Source organism: Oikopleura dioica, chromosome 2 (genome assembly GCF_907165135.1).
Source record: "Oikopleura dioica chromosome 2, OKI2018_I68_1.0, whole genome shotgun sequence".
NCBI lineage: Eukaryota > Metazoa > Chordata > Appendicularia > Copelata > Oikopleuridae > Oikopleura > Oikopleura dioica.
In genome coordinates, this window is record NC_137292.1 from 8,826,360 (window position 1) to 8,851,415 (window position 25,056).

The following is a 25,056-nucleotide window of genomic DNA, read 5'->3' on the forward strand; positions in this document are numbered from 1 at the left end:
TTTTTTATAAAAAAGGTTTTTGTTTATTGATTTTTTAAACAGTTGAGAAGAAAAAACGAAAAATAGAAAAAAGAAATAATCTGAAATATTGCAATTAGCCAGCGATTCGATTTTAGCGCGTTTCGGTTTTCAAAACTTCTTCTTGTGAAATGCGAGTCAGGTGATTTTGAGAGCTCCTCCATACAGAACAGACAGGAAAGGAGTTGATCTTTTAGAACTTTTTGAAGAACTTGGGAAGAATGCCGCGTTTCCTGCAGAAGAGGACCGTTCTTCTACAGAGAAACAGGTAGAAAAGATAGCGCAAGGGCTTTGCTAGCTCCCATATCAGGAATGTAGTGATAAACATATTTGCCGTTCGACCTTCGTACTTTATTTGACCCTAGAAAACTGTCAGCGCTTGCAAATAGGACTTGGACTTACTGTGACTCGATTGTTCATTAATTCGAAGTCATCATTGTTGTGAATTCTCTCAATAACTTTCTGCGTGTCTACTTTGAAGACTTTCGTCCAGTCCATCCATCCTCTTTCATCGAGCCATTCTACTGTTGGAACAATTTCCATGCCCAGACGAAAGGGAATCGTGAACACCATGAAAAGAGGCACAAACGTACTAAATAAGTCGTTCTTCACAAGACTGGATGGAGAAAATCTTACGCCCAATAAATGATGAACCAAAGAACTCCGTATTGTTTGATCGCTTCTTTCGTCTTTGTCCAAGCCCGACCAAGGCGACTTTCTTTGAAAGAAAATGATCTTCTGCTTGGATCGCTCAATCGCTGGTACTTGAATGAAGATGAATGAAGCTTTTCCTCCGAAGCGGCTATAAAATAGGGTTTTAGATTGTCAGTGAATATGGCGAAAACTTTTCGCCGAAAAGAACGAGGATGAGTTTATGACATGAACTTTGTGGTCTCGCTTGAGAACTAGAGAAATAAAAGTTAATGTGCGTGACGATTTTCGATATATAAAGAGGAGAATCACATCCTAAAAATAAAAGATAAATAAATTCCTCTTTAAGAATATCATAAAATGATATGCATCAACAACTATTCCAAGGTGCGTGTAATCGACAATGTGAAAGCATACTTTTGTTTGGAGTTGAAGAGAAATTCCTGATGAGATTTGTCGGCAAAATTGGAACGCGCTCGTACTGCGCTCCAGAAGCAGCGCTACTCCTGTGAATGCCGTTTCCGAACATGACGCTCTTGCGGAGCGCGCGCCTGACCGGGATCAAAAGCTGACTGCTCAAAATCATCTGAAAAACATTTCTCAGCATCGCTGCTATTCTCCAAATCTGCCATAGAAACCAAAAATAAACAATTAATTTAGATTGATTCTAGTGACTTTTGATTCAAAGACCACTCAACCCTTTTATGATTATTCAATTATTACGCAATATTAGCAAAAATTGTTAGAAGTAGAAAATGACTGGGAATCTCAGAATTTTCTGGAGCCTGCCTCGTCAACCTGTGTCCAAAACCTGAATCAGGACCTAAAAGAGCTTGAATGAAAAGTTACGCAGCGGCTTTTATGAAAACGAAGCCGCAAAGCCGCTTCGCCAAATTACCATCTCAATATATTCTTCATTCTACGTGGCTTTTCATCTAGGCTATCTCAGTACCTGACTCAAGTTTTGGACACAGGTTGGCGAGCTCAGTTTACAGCACCAAATTTCACCTGTACTCAATCTTTCTTTACATAAAAGCTGAATAAAAGCGCTCTACCATTTTCTTTCTGCGGGTATTTTATATCTAAGAATGTCTTTTAAATTGAGAGACGAGAAAATTGAGCATAAGAATCATTTACAATTTCAAGAGAAATAATTCTTATATCATTTTTGATAGCAATAGGGAGGGTGTATTTGAACTTGGAAGAAAATATCAGCAGTGACAGTAGACTATACCTTGAAGTTGACTTTAAAAAATCAAACAATTTGCCTAGAACTCGCGAAACTGCGAGATTTTTAAGACACAGATGGAGGATCAAAGTATTCAAATTTCAAGTAAAAAGATTCTCCAGTGATGTCTTCTCAAATTAGCCGCCAATAATAACCGGTACTGGTTTCTTCGTCTGCCGTATTTTCGGACATGTACCTTGCTCAGAGACGAAATCGGGGCGGCGATTTCGATTAAATAACAGAATCTAAAAAGAAATTTCAGTAACCAAAAAATTTCCATTTTATCTTACCATCAGTTTCAGGCCATATCTTCGTAATTAAGAATAAAGCACATTTTCAACGATTCAAAACCATTTTGAGAAAGTGGTTTCTTCTGAAAAACTCGACTTTTAATAAAAAATATGAAAATAACTGAAAAGAAATAAGTGAACTGGATCCAGCTGAAAAGTTTCAAGACTCTTGAAAAAACCAAAGAAAATGTAACAGAATTCGAAAATTCCAGAGAAAACTATCTGAAAGTCTTTCTTTTTCTAGTTTATCTTCATTTCAGGTGTTTTTTTGTGTCTTTGTAAGTGTCTCTCGGTTTACAACAGATTTTGAATAATTCACAGTTTCTCTGAGTCGTCGGATTCAAAGGAAACTACGCGGAGTGGCCTAACCCGAGCGCGCCAATTGGCCAATTTTGAAACCGCGCGCGTTCAAATTTAAAACTGTCGCGAGCTCTCTACCCTCCTCAAATGCTTTAGCCTTTAGCACTAGAATTATCACCAACCTTTTCCTTTTTTCGAAATTGACGAAGATTTATTAGTAAGAGAAAATAAAGAAGTAAAAAATAAGAATAAATGGACGACAGTTTTGACGATTTCAAGACGCCGACGGGCTCTCCTGTCAAAGAAAATCCTTCAGGAAAGTGTCATCAATAAAAATTAACAATAATGGCGAAAAAAACCGGGAAGGGTGCTCCTGTGGCACTGTCTCTCTTGTGGCACTTTCTCTCCTGTGGCACTTGCGCCCGCTGTGGTATACCACAGGAGAGACGGTGCCACAAGAGAGACAGTGCCACAAGAGAGACATTTTCAACTATCAGATTCTCGAAATGATAATTTTAGGGAGTCCACCGACCTATCTCCATGTGCGCGCCTCGCTGTTTTCCTTAGATAATTTTTTTCGATTTACATGAATTTTTTGGGTGGACGAAACTTTCAATAGACGATTGAGTTATGTTACAATGTAACAGTTTCATAAGTTCTGTATCCTTGATATCAAGAATCCAAATTTTCGGAAAAGCTCACCGTTAGTACCAGATATGATTAGTTGACGAAATGACAATGAAAGGTCAAGGAAAGTTTCGTCCACGTAGAAAAATAAATTTTAATCAGAAAAAGTTCTAACGGCAAAGATAGAAACTAAAAAACTGCGAGCCACGCGCGTGGAGCTCGGCCGGCGGATTCCCTAGGAAGAATACCATTTTGAAAATCTGATAGGGAACGCTTTTGAAAATGTCTCTCTTATGGCACTGTCTCTCTTGTGGCACTGTCTTTCCTGTGGTATACCACAACAGGCGCAAGTGCCACATGAGAGACAGTGCCACAGGAGGCAAATATGACGAAAGTGCCACAAGAGCACCCTCTCCAAAAAAACCGGCATCTCTTTATCTAAAATGATGTGAGGCGAAATCGCTGATTATAATTATTCTCATATCTTCAATAATTATTCCCCCGATGAGTGATCATCTGTTTATCCCTTTTCTCTGATTTTTTTTCTTTCTGGTTTCGATTTTGAAGTGAATCAAACGAGGGAAAAAATGATGTGTAACTATGGCAATGTCTAACACTCTGAAAAGCACTGGAGCAAATCGTATTCGATGGAATAGAACAAAATGCTACGAAAGAGGCGAAAAAACGAGCTGAACTTGACGGTAAAAACTGAACTTGAACCTTTTTCAGATAACACTAACTCATTTATCGATCTTCCTCTTTTTCTTCTATTTCTTACCAAGCAGCTTATTTTGAAGAGAAAGAGATAAATATGTAGATAGTTCTAATTAAATGCAATCATTTGATAATCACCGTTGAAGTCAGATAATTTTGAACCAGTTAGGGTTATTTTCAATGCCCAGAGGGATCAAAACTCGTGGCATTTTAAAAGAAATGTTCATTGATGCATTTTTCACTTTGATACTTGAATTTACTTTACGGCGGATTAGTAGCTACTTCCTTGAAATGTCCAGTCAGTAATAAAAATGTCGGAAAGTCGGTTGATCTTGAATTCTAGAGCTCCGTGCCGCTGGAGTCGAACTTTCCGACGATGATATGTACGATTCGGACAACGAAGCTCCTCAAACTGGCCCGATGGTCGAAGACGATCCAGATGGAGTCGATTTTGACTCTGACGACAACGAGTCCAACATGCTAGGTAAGAAAAACACCCCCCGCTGTCTGTGCGAACCCAGTTTGGATATTTTCAACGGAATAATTTTGAAATTCGAATTCTGATTTGAATCTTGAAAACAAGATCGATTATTTTTGTTTTTAGCGAAGCAAATGCAGTTCACTCCGGCAGACAGCACGATGGTGTTTGAGCTCAACGAGAAGCGAATTATGGAAGAAGCTATAATGCGAGAGAAGGAGAACAAGAGCCCGGATGGAGATGAAACTGCCTTGTTAGAGGGAACAATGTGTGACAATACGGTCAATATGAATGATACCGATTTGTTAGACCAGGTAAACTTCCATTTGGGCTAAGGTATTTAATTGCCAATAAATTATTAGGTTTTTTGGGCTACCCAGAATACCTTAATCCCAAGATGGAGACTTCAGTCTCTGCTCAAGCAATTTGTGAATTCATGTCTTTTTAGACAACAACTGGGAATGAGTTCAAGCAGCCGCCAAACCCAGCGGACATGACCGTTATTGACGAGGACGACGAAATCTGCATCAAAATCAAGTCATCCGCGAAAAAGTTCCGCACCCCCGCGTCGACCAGTTCCGATCGCGCGGAAGATAAAACAATTGAAGTTGGAAAACCGAACCTTGAAGAAACTGATCTTGGTTTGAGTGAAACGATCGCGGGAAAGACGGTCTTGGAGGTGACCTCTGGGGAGTTTGAAAAGACTGAAATGGGGTTTGAAAATGAAGAAGCAGTAACTGTCGAAGAAGCTGCTCCGGAAGAATCTAACTATGCTACAGCTCTCACAACGCCTGTTGTAGAGGCGTCTCCATTACACGAAGTTACTGAAAAGCCCAAAGAAGAAGCTCCAGTTGAAACTTCCGCGTTTCCAGCAGCCGAAGAAGCTCCAGAGCCGCCAAAACCGGAAGAAGATGAAGAAATTCCTCCTCCAGCAAAAGGTACTTACACAATGGACTTCGACAAATTCGACGATCCCAATTTCAACCCCTTCGCCACGTCTAAAACCGCTATGCGCAATTCTCCCGAGCCACAAGAAGACATTCCAGTGCCTAAAGGAAGTTATTCCGTCGATTACGATAAGTTTGACGACCCTAATTTCAATCCCTTTGAAAGTAAAAAAGCGATGCAGAATTCACCAACACCTGAGAATCAACCTAATACCTCAATTTCAACAGGTAAGCCCTCTTTTTCTTCTCATTTAGAAAAAAAAATCATTCAAGAAGCAAACAAAACGATTGAAATCACTGCCAAGCCCGAAGAAGTCACACCCGCCAAAAGTGAAAGCGAAAAAGAAAACAATCACAGTTCAGAAGATTTGCCAAGTTCAGAGAATGTAAATACAACAGTCACTATCGCCCAAGCTGACGAAATCGAAACACAATCCCAAGAGTTCAAATTAGAATCGGCTTCGACTGAAACTCAAGAAGAACCTGAGTCCCTTCCTCAACCATTAACGCGGACGCTTTCTTTGGGAGACAAAACACAGGAAGATCAATCGTTGCATTCTGTCATTGAACCAGCTACCGAGTCGGTGATGGAAACCTCCGCGATGAGCGTAGACGAGGAAGTTGCGAACATTTCTCAAGAAGCCGAAGCAATGGACGTTGACAACGATGAACTACAACTTCCAAAGGGCGCTTATTCCATGGACTTTGACAAGATAGACGACCCTAACTTCAATCCATTCGAGAGCAAAAAGGCGATGCAAAACTCTCCGACGCCAGATGAGACTCCTCTTCCTCCTAAAGGCGCGTACACTGTTGATTTGGATAAGTTTGACGATCCAAACTTCAATCCTTTCGAATCCAAACGCGCCATGGCCAACTCTCCCGTTGAAAAAGCACCTGTCAAAGAAACCGAACCTGCTCAGGAATCAGTCTCAGAACCTCAAGCGGCTCCAGTCGAAGCAGCGATTCCGGATCCTGCTTTGAACAGGACATCAACTCCTGATAATACAGAAGATCCAGCTGTTCTGAAGGAGATGGACAAAACATTCTCTCCAGTCAAAGAAGCGCCAACAGCGGAAGCTCTTTCTACAGAAGATCTTGATGAGCTAAATCAAACTTTTACGCCTCCAAAGGAACTGGTTACTTTTTTTATCTCTTTCTGATTCTCTTCAATCGCCTGAGACACCCTTTAATCTTAGGACACATTGGAGTAGACAATAAACTAGTGATTGATTATGACGGTCCGAACCCTCTTTGTCTCATAAATCGAGAAACAAAGCAAGACTCAATTTAGGACTTAAGCTTATTAAAAAAGTAACCCTAATGAAGCGAGCTCCGCCAAAACTCGGCCAGCGCAAAAAAACTACTCCGGTTAAAAAAGTCTCCTCCGAAACCGAAACCAAAAGAGCCAACTCCCGAACCTCCAGCAACTGAGGATGACGCTCCACTTCCGGCCAAAGGCGCCTACAGTATTGGTAATCAATTCTGAAAAAATAGCTTGATCAAGTTTCTTTTAGACTTCGACAAATTTGACGATCCAAATTTCAACCCCTTTGAGAGCAAAAAAGCCATGTCAAACTCGCCTACTCCCGCGGAGGATGAAATCAAGCCGAAATCCGGCGCTTATACAATGGATTTCGACAAGTTCGACGATCCGAATTTCAATCCGTTCGAATCCAAAGGGCCAAAAATGGCCAACTCGCCCCCGCCCAGCGAAGCCAAAAAGGAGGAAAAAGAGAGTGAAGCTGCACCCGCGAATGATGAGGAGGAGGTATTAAACGTTACCTTTGAGGCCCCCAAGGAATAGTTTTCATTTATAATTTAACGCTAGGGCATAATATTTTGGCTGCGTTTCAGAAAGAGAAATAAATCTGACAGAGAAAAAAGGGGAAAATACTTCAATTTTTATCTCTTTTACCTTTCTTTTTATCTTAAAAATTCAAATGGAAACCATTCGAAAGCGCGCACCGCCAAAACTCGGTCAAAATCGTAAAAAGGTCTCTCCGAAGGTGATCAAACCAAAAGCTCTCAAGCCAAAAGTACAGGCCGAACCAGAGCCTAAGCCCGAAGAAGAGGAAACGCCACTTCCTGCCAAGGGCGCCTACAACATCGATTTTGATAAATTCGATGATCCAAATTTCAACCCCTTCGAGACGAAGAAAGCGATGCGCAATTCACCAGAGTTGGATAAGACAAGTAAGAAACTCTTATTGAAAAGTCTCTAGAATCAAGTTAAATGCGATTAACGCAGGTGGCATCGAATTAATTTTGGGTTTTCGAGATTTGCAGATTTTAAATCAGCGTTTTTTCAGTTGAGCCAGAGCCAGAAAAAGAGCCTGAATTGGAAAAACTCGACGAGCAAATGGCAGATCCGGATTACAATCCCTTCGAAACAAAATCTGGAGTGCGCAACTCTCCTTCTCCAGTTTTGGCCAAGCCGAAAACTTCTGGCTATACAATGGGTAAGAAAAATTAGAAATGTGAAAAACAATGGCTAAAAACCGCTTCAGATTTCGATAAATTCGACGATCCAAACTTCAACCCCTTCGAAACCAAAAAGGGATTGTCGAATGTCGAAGTCTCTCCAGAAGAAGTTTCGCCGCAAAATTTGACGAAGACGATTTCAAAGAGTGATCTCAACACGACTACGGGAAGCGACGACTTCCACTCAGGTAAAAATAAAGCTTTGTAATAGTCAATTTTGAATTTCAATTCTGTTAGCTTCGGGGCTAAAACCAGGCCGTATTCCATATTTGTCAAAATACGCGACTTTTACTAAAAAGTCAAGGGCAAAAAAGAGAACTGGTAAGACAAAAGTAACGTTAAATTAGCTAGTAAAATATAGATTTGATTTTACTAGCAGACTGCTAGTAGCAGTACTTGAAAGCACAAGAATCTCTCTCTTGATCTCACAAAAATATAAAAACATGTTTTTTAAACAACTGAAATAACTTGTCAATCATTTTGAAATCCCGATGAATCATCAGCATACTGAATTTAATTCCCTCTAATTCTGTCACGTGATAACTGGCCCGTGAATAAATGCAGGGTGTCAAATCGCGGGGAGCGAGAAGGGATCGCGCTTAAACGCTCACGCTCGATCCCACGAGCGAAGGGATCGCTCGGGCGCCCCTTTGAACGAGAAGGGATCGCGGCAAAAGCAAGCCAAAGGCCGTGGGCTAGCGCCAGAGTTCATGCGCGAGATTTGCTACAACCAAGCTCGCGCCGCTTTTTAAATCTTCATCATTGTCTCAAATTTGACGAACTTTCCAAATCTTATGTAGTTTTTCCTCCTCTTTTTTCTCGAACAACAAAATCTTACTCAAATTTCTTTTGAAATTAAATGAATACATAATATGTAAGCTTGGAAAGATAAAATTTTGACTAATTTGCCCATAATGATAGTCACTCTCCCTTAGTATAATTTCAAAAAATTAGTCACATCATAGTTATCAGTTTCGCTTAGTTTTCGAGCTCGAAGACTACTGAAAACACTAGCGGCCAATTTACGGCCAAGATAACCTCCAGGAGTGACAGTTGCTAGAGCTCACTTTTTAGGACTAAATGAATTATATGTCGTTAATGACTCAAAATATTTTTACATATTCGGAAAAAGTTCCATGTGGATCCTATATTTCACTGAGATGGACTATATTTAGGCTTCCCGCACCTTTTTCTATTTTCCAGGTTCTCTGGCCGAATCTAACCAAACTTGCTGGACATATGCATCAAGACAAGCTATGAAAAACTGTACTAGCCGATTTTTCGAATTGAGTCTCTTTGACACCTTTGTCTATATTGAAACATTTTGAATTTTTACAAAGTTCGCTCGTTCTCGTAAAATTTTGATCCCTTGCGCGAAGGGATATCCCACGCGCGAAGGGATCGGGGCGATCCCTTTGTTTTTGTGAGCGCTCCCTTCTCGTTGCTTCTCGCTGCTGGGCGATCCCTTACACTCTGGGAGCGAAATGGCGCTGCGGCGCGCGATCCCTTTTCGTTCCCCGCGATTCGACACCCTGAATAAATGAATATTTACAGCGGACGAAGGAAATGATGAAAATGAAGATCCGAATCGTACTTTCGAAGTCCCACAAAAGGCAACTGAAAAAGGCGATTCAATTTCAACCTCTTTCGCAAAGGAAAAGTCGTTTATGTCAACTCAGTCGACCGTGTCACAAGAAAATTACATCAGAGGTAGAAATGGCATCAAACACATATATAAAAGTGTTCTTCTAGCGCTGGAGCAGCTTTTATTCGAAGTCGATGCTTCTTATAAAAAGAAACTGGCGGCTTCCGAGACGCTAATCTGCCGAAAAACGATTGAAAACGAGCAGTTGAAGGCTGATCTCGCAGCTGTTGAACAGGTAGTCCAACAAGTTAGCGCGTTGAATTCTATCATCTTCAGGCGTCGGCGGATCAACTTCAGCGACACATGCGAGTCAAAGAAAAGTGCATTCTCCAAGCTCAAAACGAAGAGAAACTTCGAAAGAACAACGACGACCTGCACGCTCGTCATCAAGAAGATCTCGACCGATTCGATGCTCTTCATGAGCGATCGAACAGGCTCGTGGCCAAAGCGAACGAAGAGATTGAAAAGATCGAGCAGGAAACGACCGTGAAGATTCGATGCTTGGAGGTCGATAACAAAAAGAAAGATGTAAGTGAGATAAACATAGAACTTCTAGTAAGAGATTTCCGTCTTTCAACCTTTTTCTAGCTCGAAATGAACAGCATGCGCGAGCAAATCGCCCGCCTGGAGAAAGAAAAAGCAGAACTTCTCACCCTCTGCGACGAACTCGTCAACAACGTCCCAAGATAAGCCTATCAGCCCGCGTCACACTTCTCCTCTCAATCACCCTGCCCAGTTCTACGATCACTTAAAAATTTCAAATTGTGTATTTCTAATAATATTTAAACAAAACATTCACCGACATTTCTGTTCACAACGCACTACCTTCAGTTTATCAAAAAATTTTTGCTACGAAGAAAATAATAAAACACAGCTACACCTAGAAAGGTTTTGTTCTATAAGAATTTGCATGAGAGTGTCTCAAGATCACTTCTTTATTTTGTCAGGAAAAGTGAGTTATTGAATGATTCCAAGATGCTTCATCTTCCTTTTGCTTCACTCTCTCAATTCTCAATAGTTAGTATTAGCAATTCACGAAAGAAAAATATCGCTTCTATCAACAAGTGTCCAGATGAATTCTTGATGGGTAACATTGTTAGAGCTTTGTCTTAGATGCCTCCGTTCAATCGGAAACTTCCAAAAAGCAAGCAAAATCAAAAGAGAATTTGAGACTTGGCACAAGCATAACACGAGGTAGTAAGTTCTTGATTTAGCAATTACTCTGGTTTTCAAAAATACAAATTGAGGTCTCAATAGAATTTTATTCATATCCGCGTGAATTAAAAGGTTCTAAAGTGAAGCTTATTAAACGCATAATTACGGCTGAAAAGTTCATTTTTGATACGCCCTAAAGTGCCATATAAACCCAGATAAAAGGCCTCGATGCCACTCATTAGGAAATTGAGGGTAATCCCCTTTATCCCTTCTTTTTCCCAATTTTCCGGCCATCTGCGGGGTTCTTCATCAAAAAGAGAGAGTGTGGCTTCAGATCTGACATTGATAAACGCTCAAACTCGTTTTATTCAACTCATAGCCCGGTAAACATGGTAAAACCTTGAAAGAAAGAGAGGGAGATCCTTGGCCATTAATCAGAAGAGTTGACTTCAAAGAGATTTTATTACGTCGATCATTTGGAGAAGTACCGCTCGCGCACGCTACGGAAATTGTCCTCTTCTTCTGATCTTTGCTCAAACAAAACGTCTGTAGTGATACTGACACAAAGAGAAGTACTTTTTCGCCACAGGAGCGTCTTATTAACAGGTACGAATGCTACTGTAGGATGAATAGAGGGTAGGAAAACATGTGATCATCGAATTCTGCAAGAGTAGTGTTAGTGTCCGCATAACCGGGGAGCTAGAATATTGTGCCGTTACCGGGTAGAGCTACTCGCCCTTTGCCGAGGAATATAAAACTAGCATCACTAACATTAATGACCGTCCCTAAAACCGGTCTCTTTTTACTCAATAATAACATAGTAGGGTTCTAGCCCGAGTCTCTATTTTATTATGCACAGCTTCTGTAGTAGGTCTCTAAGTGCAGTGGCATTTCGCCGATAAAAATGCAGGGAGCTCCGCTTCTTGCGAAGGTGCGTGGATGAGTGAAGAAATCGGCGTCGCTGGCAGTGGGTATCTTGAGAGCGTAGGCGGGCGGGGGCCAATCCGCGGTCAAGGAAGATTCACGCGGCAGGCTCGGTGTGAGAGAGTCGGAGGACTCGGAAATGATAGGTGGAGGACTTTCACACAGGTGGAAATCCGGACACTAATATAGTCCCCTCTATCATTTTCGAGAGCTGCTACTGTCGGGCAGTGTTCTTCGCGGTTTCGAGCTTGTTCTTCTTGGCAGTGTAGCTCTGGTCAAGGCTGGAGACGAAGTTATGGTACAGCGACATGTATGGGCCAACGGAGAGCCTCTTCATCAAAGTTCGTAGTGGGAGCGATTTTTCAGTCGACCAGAATACTTTGGAGTGGAGTCGATTTTGGTACCATGGTGTTTGATCAGCTTGAGGAGCTGGGTAATTCGTCGGTGGCATTCCAGAGCAGCTTCCGGCGTGCGCTGGATTCGTCGAACATCCTGGCCTTCGATTGCGGAGCCAAGGATTTTTGCGTTTATTTTCTTTCGCCGGAGGTGAGCTCGTCGGGCCGCTCGTCGTTTTCGCCGCTCTTCTTGTCGAAGATAGTCAGCGATGACTTTGGGGATTTCATCTTCGTCGGACTCTGGGTCGCTTTCAACGACGCGCGTTACTTCGATTTCGTCTGGTCGCGGTTCACGGGGCGCTTCAACCTTTTTTGGTGGAGGTGGAGGCGGCGGAAGATTTTCTTTCGCTGGAAGAACCGGAGTTGGCGCAGATTCGTCGATGACTAGTCGTGGAGTGTAACTGCCGGGCGACCAGGTTGGAGATAATCCATCGTCGGACGAGATATCGATGTCTGACTCATCTGGTGGTGATTTCGATCGTGGGGAGTCTTTCGTCGCGGTGTTTCGGATCGTCGTGGCGGAGTCTTTCGGCGTGGAGTTTTGGATCGTCGGGCTCGGCTCGGTGGTCGATCTCGAGGGCGGTTTCGTCGATCAGTTCGGGAGCGCTCCGACCGTAAGTTTCCGGACCTTTCGGTCTTTCGCGAACGGGACTTCCGTGTAACTTCGAGAATGACGCTTTTCAGCCGAACCATTCTAGAAATCACGGAGATCACTTTTTGTCAGCCATAAAATGCCTGACAGGGTATTTTTACGGGGGCTTTTCGCCAACACTCGTTCGTAGTTTTTTACAGTATTTTTCGATTTTTTTTTGTAATATTTTTTAAATTTTTTATTTTGGAGGGCAGAAAATTGGTCCGAGTAAATAAATGGGTTAACATGCGGTAGGTTAACGGGGCTACTTTAACAAGAAAAAGGATTTAGAAAATAGTGAGTAGAGTAAGACAAAAAAAAAAATTTTGGTAATTTTACGTCGATTGGTTAAAATTAAGAAATTCTAGATAAAATTGGTGACATAAAGAACTCGTAAAATTTAGTAAGGGATAATTTGAACAGGTAAAAGGGCCGTAAACGGCGCTTATTGAACAGAGAAAAATGGGCTCAAAGAGCGCGAAAAATTTCATTTAAACGGCTAAAATGGCCGGGGAAGGGTCGAGCGGGAATTTTATTTTGGGGGTTTGCGGTTTCTTGATGATCTTCTAAGTTGAAAGGGGGCGAGATTCTTGAGTAGTTCTTGTGTCTTCTTGTCCTCTCCTCTTTGAATTCTTGATCGGCTTCTCGTTTTCATCGGACCTGGTGACATAGACCGTCTCGCAATCCTCACAGGTGAGGTTGACTGTGCCCTGGGAGGCGGAGAGCAATCCTTCACAGGTGAAGTTGGAGGAGTATGGAACTCATCGGTTGTCAGGTCGAGATTTGGAGTCTCGGGCTCAGTGGGAGCCTTTTCCGCGGTTGTGCTGTCGAGAGAGTCCCCTGGACTAGGGTCACGCATCTCGACTCTTTCAGGTTCGTTGAGCTGTATTTTTGGCGGCTCGTGATGGTATTGCGTTGCTCTGAGAGGGATTCTGAAGTCCGGGAACCACGGTAGCGGGCCTAAAGCCGGTTTTCGTTCTTCGACTTTCTGGACTTGTGTTCGGTGGACCCAATCTTCGGCGCCTTCAACGTCTTTGATACGGACGACGGAGCCGTTACTGGCAGTAACTTCGAACGGACCGAGCCATGTGACTTTGGTCCTTTTGGCGGTAGCAGAGTTGGGTCGATGAAGGAGAACAGAATCGCCTTCGACAATTTCAGGAGCCGGAACCTTCGGCTGCGTTTGTTTTCGTAACGCGGCATCTGCTTCTGCTTGAAACTTCATGATTTTCTCGTGAAGCGTTCTTTTCGCTTCGTATCGTCTCTTCGTATATTCGTCGACCGTCAGATCTTCTGTTTGCGTGACTAAATCGTATTCACACAATCGCGGTTTTTCCAAGTATACGACCTCGAAAGGTGAGATCTTGGTGGAGCAGTTCGGAAGTCGGTTGATGGTAGAGACGACGTGCTGGAGACAATCAGTCCACTCAGCTTGAGTTTCGTGGACCATCACAAAGAGTGCGTCTTTTATGGTTCGATGTTGAACCTCGAGGAGGCCAGTACTTTGTGGTCTGTAACTCGTGTGATATCGCCAGGTGATGTTATGTAGCTTGGCGAATTGTTGATTCATCTCCGCGACAAAATGTCTTCCTCTGTCGCTAGAAATTGATACTACCCGCGGAAATCGATGGAGCACGTGGTCTCTGATGCCTTTAACTGCGTCGACTGCGCGGTGGTTTCTGCATGGTACTGCGATCAAAAATCGCGAGTATGTGTCGATGACAGTGAGGATGTATTTGAAACCAAGTTTGGTGACCGGCATGTCGACGAAATCGCATAGAATGTGTTCGAAGATGCGCGTTCCTTTCGGAATGCTTTGCGGTTCAGGTTGTCGAGATTGACCTCGTCCACCTTTTCGATGCTGGCAGTTGATGCAACTCCTGCTGAAGTTGACTATATCGTCGGCTTTCTCGGGCCAAGTTAGATGGATCATCGCACTTTTCATGCGCGCGGCGCCCATGTGGTTGTTGTCGTTATGATATCGACTGAGTACATCAGGGCGGAGGGCTCTGGGAACGTAGATTTTACCGTCGACGAGAAGTGCGCCAGTTTCTTCGCACCTGGTGAGTTTATTTCGGTGGCGGCGGAGCCAGCTTACTTCATCGTCTTCCTTAGCGACGGACAACTGCGGGAACTCGAAGTTGTGTTCAACTGATTCCAAAATCTTCTTGATGTTTTCATCAGCATATTGCTCGCTGCTGATTCTGGTTTTAACGCTGTCGTCCATGATCGGTTCGTTTTTGCTCACCAGAGCGACGATTGATTCCGGGCAAGTTAGATCATCGCCGTTGAGTTTGATCTTGTCGACACTTTCTGTGTCGGCCCAGGACGGGATGTAGACTTCGAATTTGCCGATATTCACGAATCTACCGGCCGGTTCTGACGGGATATCCTTCGATGTGCGGCTCACCGGTTGTTCAGGATTTCTGCTGAGGAAGTCTGCGATGGAATTGTCTTTTCCGGGGAGGTAAGTAACTATGAAGTTGAACTGGGAGACGGTGTTTAGCCATCGCGCTAATTTATCATTCCGCGGTAGTTTGCAGTCCAAAAAGGTAAGTGCTCGGTGATCGACTCGAACAACGAATTTTCGGCCGCGGAGGAATACTTTCGCATCCATAATCGCCCATACAACTGCTAAACTTTCTCGTTCAGTAGCTGAGTATCGTGTCTGAGCGTCGTTGAGCGTTTTTGAATTAACGCGGATGATTCTCCATTTCTGTCCCTCTACACATTGGGTCAGGCAGTAACCCATTGCGTATTTTGAAGCATCCGTGGTAAGTGTAAATGGAAGCGACCAGTCTGGGTGGTAAATCATCATCGGGGAGCAGAGTCGTTCCTTGATGATTTCGAGGGCTTTGTCGGCTTCGCGAGTCCAGGTAAGCTTCTTTCCGGGTTTATTCGTTTTCAGCAGATTGGAAATGGGTTTGATGATGGCAGAGAATGACATCTTTGCTACATTTTGATCTTCGCGTGCCGCGGCGTATTGTCTAAGCCAGTTCATGGCGCCCAAGAGGCTTTGGAGCCCTTTGTACGTTTTAGGAGGGGCCATTTTCCTGAATGCGTTTGCGTTTCCAGGATCAGCAATCGATCCAAGCGGGGTGATCATCCGGCCGAGCCACTTGACGCGGTCGTAGAGAGCGTGAACTTTGTTTCCAGCGACAACCCAGCCGAATTTGTTGAGACAGCCAAATATTTCGTCCACGGTTTGGTAGAAGACGTCGAAATTTTCGGCAAAGATGAGGATATCATCTATGTAGCATATGAAGTTTTCCTTGTGAGTGACGCTTTCGAGAGAGTGGGCCAGGGCACGACTGAAAATCGAGCCACTGGTCTTAAGACCGAACGGTAAGCGCGTAAACATCAGGTTTTGCGACTTCCACATGATGGAAAGCTTGTGTTGGTCGCATTCTTCGACGGGCACGTTCCAGTATCCAGCTCTAACGTCGAGCGTGAGGAGGTACTTCTGATAGGGCGGGATGATCGACTCTGTTCCGAGGTCTGGCACGCAGAAGGAGTCTTCTTCGCACAAGATCTTGTTGAGGGTTGCCTTGAAATTCATGACGAGTCTAGTAGATCCGTCGGGCTTCGCAACAGGGAGGATCGGGGTGTTAAATCCCTTATTGTTTTTGCATTTTGCGAGGACGGTGATTTTCTTTAGCCGTTCCACCTCGTTGTCCATCGGTTCGTCGTAGGCAGTCGCGGTTTTATACTGGTGTGCACTGGCAGTTCTGCCTTCGATGGTGGGGATTCTGGCCTTGTATGATGTAAATTGACCGATTGGGCGGTCTTCCATCGCAAAAACTCTTTTATGTTTCTCCATAAGTCCGCCAATTTTGACGGCTTCTGGGGCATTGTCGTTTGTACAGTTGATATCTGGGCCGAGTCGTGATTTTATTCCTTCGATGTATTTGTAGGGGTCCTCTGAGCTGCTGATCGCGTAGAACTTGTGCTGTTCCGTTTTCTCGTTAAAGGCGTCTCGGGAGGGCGCACCAATGTACGGCACGCGGGCCCATCCGGCTTTGTTTTTGAAGAATAATGTACGGTTGACGGTGTTGTACGCGATTTCTGAGCATCTCAGATTCATTGGATTTCGACCGAAGATCGCATCGAGTTGTATCATATCGTTGTTGACAACGTAGAACTTGACTCGAGGCCACAGAGTGTTTTTTCCTACTTTGATGTCGCAGGTGACTTCACCGAGGCATTGCTTATTATTGGAGCCGACGCCAGAGATTGTCTGCGTAGTTGGTTTGACGTCAAGTTGAAAGTGTTGTACGACAGATTCTCGTAGCAGGCTTCCGAAAGAGCCAGGGTCGAATAGTGAGTTGATAAATGTATCGGGGTAGGGGCTTTCTGGGAAGAAAACCGGGATGAATTGAGGGGAGCAGCTGCGCTGGACTCGCCTTGACAGGATAAGGGGACCACTTGCGTTTTCTATACCGGACGGTGGTCCTTCACCGGTGAAGTTTAGTTTTTTGACGTAGCATCGGAGTACGCAGAAGCCTCGGATGCGTCAGAGAAGTATTCATCTTCTACTTGAGTAGGGTCTCGGAGCTGGTAGCTTCCGTCCTCTTCGTCGGAGGGAATTTCTTGGTTGCAGCTTGAGTAGTGGGCGCCATACTGCTGCTGGGATTTCGATGGCTTGGAGCCGACGTGGCTTCTGCGGCTGCCATTTGATTTTTTGTCTTTATCGCCACGCTTTTTGGAATTGTTGGCGTTTTTGTCGTCTTTGTCGCCCTTATCTGCGTTTTTGTTCTTCTTTCTGCGGTCGCTGCTGCCGGGACGGCTGTTTCGAGGACTATCTCGAGGACTACCGCGGTGAGCTGCATTGAATCCGCTGTTGGAATGAACTTGCTGTCGAATTTGCTCAGCACGTGTCGCCAACTGGGCAGGGGAGGTAATTGAGGTGAGTTCGATTGAGATCGCTCTGAAGAGGGACTCGTCTTGTGTGCGCACTTCAGTCAGGATCTTCAGGAAATTTATTAATTCTAGGCAATCATCGTAAGAAGGAGCGAAAACCTTTTGCTCCTCGCTACCATTTCGTGAAAGTGAAGCTCGACGCCTCAACCACTCCTTATGAATAGTAGCGATAGAGGTGAGCGATGCTTCAAGCTCAGATTGGTATTGAGGGAAGCTGGTTTTGTAGCTCTTTCTCTTGGAGAAAAATTCTTCTAATCGTTGGAAGATGTTGGAATGGCTTCCATATGTCGCGGTTATTGCTTGTTTTAACTCGTCGCTAGTCGTGATGGTTTTACCAGCGAGTGTTCGGATGATGGAAGCGGGCAAGCACGGTTGCACGGCATTCCAAATTTCCATGAAGGAGATTGAAGGGCAAGCTCGGCTAATAGCCTTGATTTTGGTGAGGAGATTGCTGCAGTCCTCATCAGAGCGTCCGCTGAACTTCAAGCTTGTAATGTAGCTTGTCATGAGGAGGCCTCCCGAAATGCGTTTTCGTTGGACATGGGAGCGTGGACAATTTCGGGCTTGACGTCCGCGGTGGGGTTAGCCAGGTTATATTCGATCACTGCATCTTCGGCAGCTTTCAGATCGTTTTTGAGCGCTTGATAGTGCGCGTGTTGCGGATCGGATTCTTCGGGTGCGACGGTGAAGCGCTGAATCTGCGTCCGGAGAAGTTTGACTTCGCACAATTTCATTCGAAATTCTTCTGCGGTTGTAGTAGTAGTAGACATCGTAGAAGTAGACAGCAGAGAGGGTACCAGAGGTGTCGACTTTGACTCTGTGTACGGGCTCATTTTTATCTATTCTAGTAGAAGCTTTTCACGTGAGTCTCCATTGGTCCGAAAAATTTTCGTCCCCCAGAACGTATTAATATTTTGTCCCCCAGCGGGTAAATCCGTTTAAAATTGGGCATATCTAGGTATAATCGGGCAACTGTAACGTAGAATAGCTTTCACTGCCTTCAGCAGGAATATTTTTATTCCGAATCCGCGGAAAATAGGCGTGTTTGCGTGTACCGAGGGCTTATGTCAATGTTTACTAGAAAAGAATTGTTAAATTTAGATTTATTGAGAAAAATCCCTTTCCTCAAATTAATTTTGAAAAATTTCGAAAAATTTAAGCTCGTGTCGATTATTCGCGGTTATTTCGCCTTTTCGGCTTGATTCTGGGCTGTTAAGCATGAAAATAGGCATTTCTAGCTTAGTTGGGGATTACCGGGTCGTGATTGGCTAATTTGGAAATACTGGTCGCTGATTGGACGAGAGGGAAATTCACGTGCGGCTAGGGGTCCTAATCGCCTGAGTATTTCGCCAGTGTTCGCTAACCGCATAACACTACTAGCTAGCTCGCACGTGGGGGCAGTGTCTTTCAGGCGTTCTGATTGGTTGGACTGGGGCCGCGGGTGTAATTTCATTTTTTGGAAAAAAAATTTCGTTCTGGATGGACTTACCTTTGGAGAGCTCACGTGGTGCGTTTCCTATGGGCTGAACTTCCGGTACTAGGTTACTGTGAGTTAAGAGTAGATTAAGGGTAGGGTCAGTCGAGGAAACTTCCAAATCCGGAGATTTGAAAATGACCAGGTATCTGACACCATTTGTTAGTGTCCGCATAACCGGGGAGCTAGAATATTGTGCCGTTACCGGGTAGAGCTACTCGCCCTTTGCCGAGGAATATAAAACTAGCATCACTAACATTAATGACCGTCCCTAAAACCGGTCTCTTTTTACTCAATAATAACATAGTAGGGTTCTAGCCCGAGTCTCTATTTTATTATGCACAGCTTCTGTAGTAGGTCTCTAAGTGCAGTGGCATTTCGCCGATAAAAATGCAGGGAGCTCCGCTTCTTGCGAAGGTGCGTGGATGAGTGAAGAAATCGGCGTCGCTGGCAGTGGGTATCTTGAGAGCGTAGGCGGGCGGGGGCCAATCCGCGGTCAAGGAAGATTCACGCGGCAGGCTCGGTGTGAGAGAGTCGGAGGACTCGGAAATGATAGGTGGAGGACTTTCACACAGGTGGAAATCCGGACACTAATAGTAGAGAAATTATTGGCAAATTGTTATTCAAAATCGCCGTTGATTCGGGCCTAGATATCCGATATAACAATATTAGTTACGCACTAAATCTTGAAAACATCTTTTGAAATCTTATCTTTTAGACTATTATTTCTAGCAAAATGAATTTGTCGATTTTCGGACGATTTCTAATCCATTTGGTTTGAGGAACTCTGAATAGAGTGACGCCAAGGCCGGAAGCGATCTGGATACGTGAGATCCCCTTCCTTGTCAAGATCTGTTTCCGGAGTGAGCATCATAAAGTCCTTTACTAAAATGGAGATTGAGAAGAGAGAGATCACGTAAAAGGCCAGTGGTTCAAGTTTCAGGTTAGAAAAACTCTTTTACCCGGAAAGATACACAGTAAATGCTTCCTTTGAGCATCGTCGAACTAGTCAGAAGTACCAAAGAGTGTATTTTACGAGATTTTTACATTATTTGTCGATTTAATAACTTCCCGCTCAGCTGAAAGACCAACATTTAATAGCCCACCCAAGCTTGTTGATGGTTGAAATTTGATTGAGAGAATGCTCTGATTCAGAGTTCTTTGAATACGATTTTAATCGGTAAATTTTACCGGTTTTGTTTATCAATCATTTTAGGGCGGTTGAAAGGGGTTGCCGTGATTGTATTTCGAATGATGTGACCCGTATCGGCCGAGACTCGGAAGTTGGGGTCAGTTATTTGGTCGATTATAAGAGGGCGTAGTCAGCAGCTCGTTTAGGTTCGTTGATTTAGAGATTTGAGGTAGTAAGCCAGTGCGAAGTGATGAAAAACCCTGCGGGTTGTCTAACTACTCATACTCAGCAAACCCGTACTACAGACAACGTCAAATATCGAGAAATACAGATTTTAATTCAATCAAGAGATTCTTTCATCCAGAAGCCCCGCGAAGCTAAGACGGTAATTTCATTTACTCTGGTGAAAGAAAAGAGGCACTTTTGTCAAAAAAAGTTCAAGAAGAATGTCATAGCTTAGCCCCTTCATTTTTTGACAAGGAAATACGTAGGGGTTTGAACGCAAGGTGCAAAACACCGGCTTGTCTTGGCATTTACTATGGTATCCTCGCCATAAATACTAATTGTCGGTTTTATTTTTATTGCAGCTCCTCAGATTTTGTAGCGGCCGGTTCAGCTTAAACTCAACTTCAAAAGTTGAGAGAAGAGACTTGATGATTTGCAACTAAACATAGACGGTTAGAATTCCAACATTCCAAACATTCTTAATTTTTTTATTTTTTCGACCTCAAATATCTTAAAACTCGGCATGGTCCTTAGAAGGCTCTTTCAGACAATGCCCTTATGAGTCAGTTTTGGTACCATAAAAATATTCGCGTAGCGCTTCTTGCACCGCTCTATTACAAATATTGAGCCCCAAGGAATTTCTTTGCAAATTGCAATAGAAATATTTTTCGGCAAAATAACTTACTGAGCGATAATTCCTTCAAAAAAGAGACTTTCGCTACTCCCTTGAGCCTTTTTTCTGATGGACACATAGCTTGATATACGAGGCTACCTACCACAGAGTCCTTCAAAAGAGAACGAAAGAGAGAGGTACATTTTACCACCAGCTATTTGATAGAAAGCCATCTTTTTAATTTTAGGTAGGATTAAGGATGTCATAAGTGATTAATTATTCTTGAAAGATCAATAAAAAATTCTGCATTTTATTTCCGTTATTGGCATTTTGTCACAAGCGAAATGTTTTACTGACCATTATCTATGATTTTATAATGTCTTAAACTTGTGACGTCGATTTGCAATTGCAGGAATTTATAGATGTCTTCCACAGATCCTTGCATCGACAGTCCGAGACGATAGGAATGTCTTATTTTTGTCAACCATATGATCGAGTTGATAGGAGAAACTGAGAAGAGAGTTCGTATTTTGATGATTAAAGCGATTTACAGCTCAATATTAATATATTCACTAGGGTATATAAGTACGTTTTCAATAGCGATTTGTTTATGTATAAAGTATCTTAATACTTTTGAAATAAACTATGACAAAATGCATTTTATTATTATCAAGATTTTCAGAATCCTAAATTTTCCCACACATGTACCATGGTAGTAGAATCATATTCTATAATGGGCTGCAAGAAAATAAGTAAATCTCATAAATTCTCGATAAACAGAAAAACTTGGATTTGAAGTACCCTTCAGTAGTGCAAATCTTCCTCGTGGGTGCTCCCCTTGGCAAAGTTTTCAAGTATTTGCCGTGTCACCTGTCGCCACATTTTTTCAGCGTTATTATTTGCATTTTCATTTCATCTCATCATCAATTCAATTTTTATTTTTTTTCCTTTCCGATGCTTCTAGATTGACCTGCCTTGCATTTGGTAGAGAACAGAGGTTATTGAAAATGCAAACAGTTACTGCATTGTAAATTATTATCCGCGATAGTATCCCAAGGGGCCCTCTACGGAGAGGATTACGGCTTTGCTGACATTGCTCGAGCGCCGTTTTCGGGTTTTTGAAAAGACTTAGACCAGATCTTAAAATTATTTTTTGTTGAAAAAGGTAGAGACATTAATGAAATGGTTTTTCCCCAATGACGTGTATTTGATGTCCTGTCTTTTTCTGGACCTTATCGTAGACAATTCACTCACTTTTCCCTCTTTCAAGACGTATATCAGCCCGATAGTTGGCGTAATTGCAACAAATAAAGTGTAGCTCCATATTTAACCAATTTGGTTTTATTTTTAATAGATCCATTTCAGGAAACGCTACAAAAAATCGACAAAAGCGCCCAAAATTTTAATAAAAGAAGATGAAGTCAGCAGTGTTACTGACACTCCTACAAGCGGGCGTGGACTCGCATAGAAAACAGAGAAATAGCAACTGCCAGTTCGCAGTCAGGATAGAAGATGAGACGACGGCAGATGCAATAGCAGATTTGCTCAATTTGAGAAATGAAGGCATGGGCACACATCAAGGATTTAATTTGAAGGTCTTTCTATGAGGGGAATCGGCACCAGAATTTAAATTGAAGCTTCTGAAAACGTTTTGTGAATATCATTTTTATTCCATTTTGTGTCCCAAGAAATGGTCCAATACTTGAAAACTACTGGCACTTTGTCTGCCACAGTCATCAAAAGCGACTCAGGCGCCGGTCGACAAGTTCAACTTCCATCAATCAATTGGAAGATTTCAAAAAGGTATCATCCCTTTGGTTTCCTCAAAAATAGTCTTACTCTCATCTATTCAGTTGTCACTGATCGCCGACTTCAGTAGACAAAAAGTCCTGAAAAGGGTAAAACGGGATCATCGGGAAGAAGAGACTCGAAAAAGCAGTAATAAATCTTCGAGGAGAAGAAACTTTGGCCATGAACTCGCTCGACATAGGCGGAATAGAGTCTTCTTCGGTGTTCACGGGCCGAGTGACATCCTCTACGATGCGATGTGGTACATCAAGGAAGACTTCAAAAACCGCCAACACACGACAAATATTCTTCAGTACAACAAGGACAAACACCTGCGGCATATGAACGTTGAGGCAGCGTGGGACCGGGGCTACTCGGGCGCCGGAGTAGTTGTCACGATTTTGGATGATGGAATTGAAACGGATCATCCGGACCTAAAACGTAATTACGACAAAGATGCCAGTTGGGACATGAATGATGGTGATGACGATCCAATGCTGAGGTATACTCCTGGAAACACAAACCGGTACAATTATGATAAATTTACAAAATCACCAACAAAAATAGACATGGTACCAGATGCGCTGGAGAAGTCGCTGCAACCGCAGATAATGGAATTTGTGTCCCAGGAATCGCCTTCAATGCGAAGATCGGAGGTTCGATTTTGCCTTTTCATCTTTTATTCAAGAATCTAATTAGGAATTCGTATGTTGGACGGGGAGGTAACAGATGCTATCGAAGCTCGCTCGCTCAAGTACAGAAATGACTACATCGATATTTATTCGGTCAGCTGGGGCCCCGAGGATGATGGAAAAACTGTCGATGGTCCGGCTGACTTGACACGATCGGCGTTTAAAAACGGAATTAATCAGGTAATATTTTTAAACAAAACTGGATTGTTGATAAATAAGCTCAGGGAAGAAATGGAAAAGGTTCTATCTTCGTCTGGGCATCTGGTAACGGCGGAAAAGACAAGGACAATTGTAATTGCGATGGATACACTAACCTACCGTATACTATCGCTGTTTCTTCGACGACGGAGACAGAGAATATTCCTTGGTATTCTGAGCCCTGCGCTTCAACACTGACGACGACTTACAGTTCGGGGACGAACAGTGAGAAGCAAGTTATAACAACCGACATCAACAAAAGTTGTACAGAGCATCACACGGGTAAATTGACGTCAATTCACTTTAGTAATAGCTATGTAAATGATTAAGGTACTTCCGGTTCTGCCCCAATCGCAGCTGGAATAATCGCCTTGACTCTGGAAGCCAATCCGAATTTGGGATGGCGAGACGTTCAGCATATTATTGTGCAGACTTCAAAACCTCAACTTCTCACTGCTCCGGATTGGCGAACAAATGGTGTTGGCAGAGAGGTAAGAGTCGATATTTACAGTTTCGAATTGTAATTCTGCTCTTTCAAGTATTCTCACCGATATGGTTTTGGGCTGATGAACGCTGGCGCAATGGTCGAATTAGCGGAAACATGGAGAAATGTTCCTCCCCAGCGCAATTGCATCCGCCAGATTGTCATCAACTCTAAGGGTTCTTCGCTCTATCCAGAAATCACGGAAGCCGACACAAACATTCCCTTCGACCGCCCGCTAGAAATCGAATTCAACTTCGACTGTCCCGAAATTGACATGATCGAGCATGTCATGCCCGAAATTTCGCTCAAGTTCAAAATGCGCGGACTGCTCGCCATGCATCTCATTTCTCCGTCGGGAACGAATTCAACGATTCTGGGGCGAAGAGAGCACGATCAAAATCAACGAGGATTCAGTTCTTTTCAATTTCTGTCGGTCCATTTTTGGGATGAGGACCCTAATGGGACTTGGAAATTGCAAATTTTCAATACGGAACCAAGAACAAAATTCACAGGTTTTTATTCTCAGAGAAATTCTGTTCAGGCCAAGAACTTAGACAAAACCTCTTGAAGACATAGAAGAGTACACAACTCACTCTATTTTAACATTCCAATTTTAGGTCAACTAAGAAAATTCTCATTTCACGTGACAGGCACCTCATCATCACAAGAAAGAGAACCAATGATCCCCCAGAATCAAGATAACGGAGAAAGAACAGTTCAACTGAGAAACTCGAAACTTGAATCTGACGATTCGCAAAACACGAAGACCAGTCAAACATCGAGGATAATGACGATGTCTTCCACTTATGCCATTTCATCATCAATAATTCTACTCATCCTAAGCTTACTGTCGCTTTTCCTGTAACAGCCTGTCAGAAAAAGTTCTATCAGAAAGTCGTGATATGAACGATTTGTATACTCCTGTAAATAACTGTACAATACATAACTTGGACGTACCTGGCTACCTCAGCAGAAAGAAAAAATAACAACACTGTAACAAATCAATTGTAAATAAATTGTCAAATAGAAAAACTTGTCTCCGC

At 43.1% G+C, this 25,056-nt stretch overlaps 5 protein-coding genes across 6 annotated transcripts in view; 4 read left to right on the top strand and 1 right to left on the bottom strand.

Annotated features, from left to right (window-relative positions):
- Window positions 1-25,056, top strand: part of LOC145699408 (uncharacterized) — a 47,005-nt gene that overhangs the window by 4,803 nt on the left and 17,146 nt on the right. The window lies entirely within an intron of this gene.
- LOC145699404 (uncharacterized) lies at window positions 5-1,293 on the bottom strand. The gene is made up of 4 exons (XM_081776676.1): window positions 1,087-1,293; window positions 655-820; window positions 421-610; window positions 5-379 (listed from the first exon to the last, which is right to left on the bottom strand). Exons 1-4 carry the CDS (start codon window positions 1,274-1,276, stop codon window positions 212-214), a joined length of 714 nt encoding a protein of 237 aa, XP_081632802.1. The 5' UTR covers window positions 1,277-1,293; the 3' UTR covers window positions 5-211.
- On the top strand, window positions 2,577-7,060 carry LOC145698120 (uncharacterized). The gene is made up of 8 exons (XM_081775323.1): window positions 2,577-2,801; window positions 3,739-3,815; window positions 4,172-4,312; window positions 4,433-4,620; window positions 4,755-5,481; window positions 5,527-6,392; window positions 6,635-6,728; window positions 6,771-7,060. The coding sequence occupies exons 1-8, from the start codon at window positions 2,740-2,742 to the stop codon at window positions 7,058-7,060; spliced, it is 2,445 nt and encodes an 814-aa protein (XP_081631449.1). The 5' UTR covers window positions 2,577-2,739.
- LOC145696612 (uncharacterized) lies at window positions 7,182-10,261 on the top strand. Of its 2 annotated transcripts, XM_081773680.1 has the most exons (8): window positions 7,182-7,449; window positions 7,566-7,715; window positions 7,764-7,925; window positions 7,975-8,058; window positions 9,292-9,447; window positions 9,490-9,617; window positions 9,659-9,910; window positions 9,971-10,261. In XM_081773680.1, the coding sequence occupies exons 1-8, from the start codon at window positions 7,197-7,199 to the stop codon at window positions 10,070-10,072; spliced, it is 1,287 nt and encodes a 428-aa protein (XP_081629806.1). In that variant the 5' UTR covers window positions 7,182-7,196; the 3' UTR covers window positions 10,073-10,261. The 2 variants fall into 2 exon arrangements, with proteins under 2 accessions (XP_081629806.1, XP_081629807.1); XM_081773681.1 differs by lacking the exon at window positions 7,975-8,058.
- On the top strand, window positions 22,516-25,001 carry LOC145696237 (furin-like). Its single transcript, XM_081773236.1, has 8 exons — window positions 22,516-22,654; window positions 22,705-23,165; window positions 23,207-23,295; window positions 23,339-23,511; window positions 23,556-23,811; window positions 23,860-24,020; window positions 24,069-24,525; window positions 24,631-25,001. The coding sequence occupies exons 2-8, from the start codon at window positions 22,897-22,899 to the stop codon at window positions 24,876-24,878; spliced, it is 1,653 nt and encodes a 550-aa protein (XP_081629362.1). The 5' UTR covers window positions 22,516-22,654; window positions 22,705-22,896; the 3' UTR covers window positions 24,879-25,001.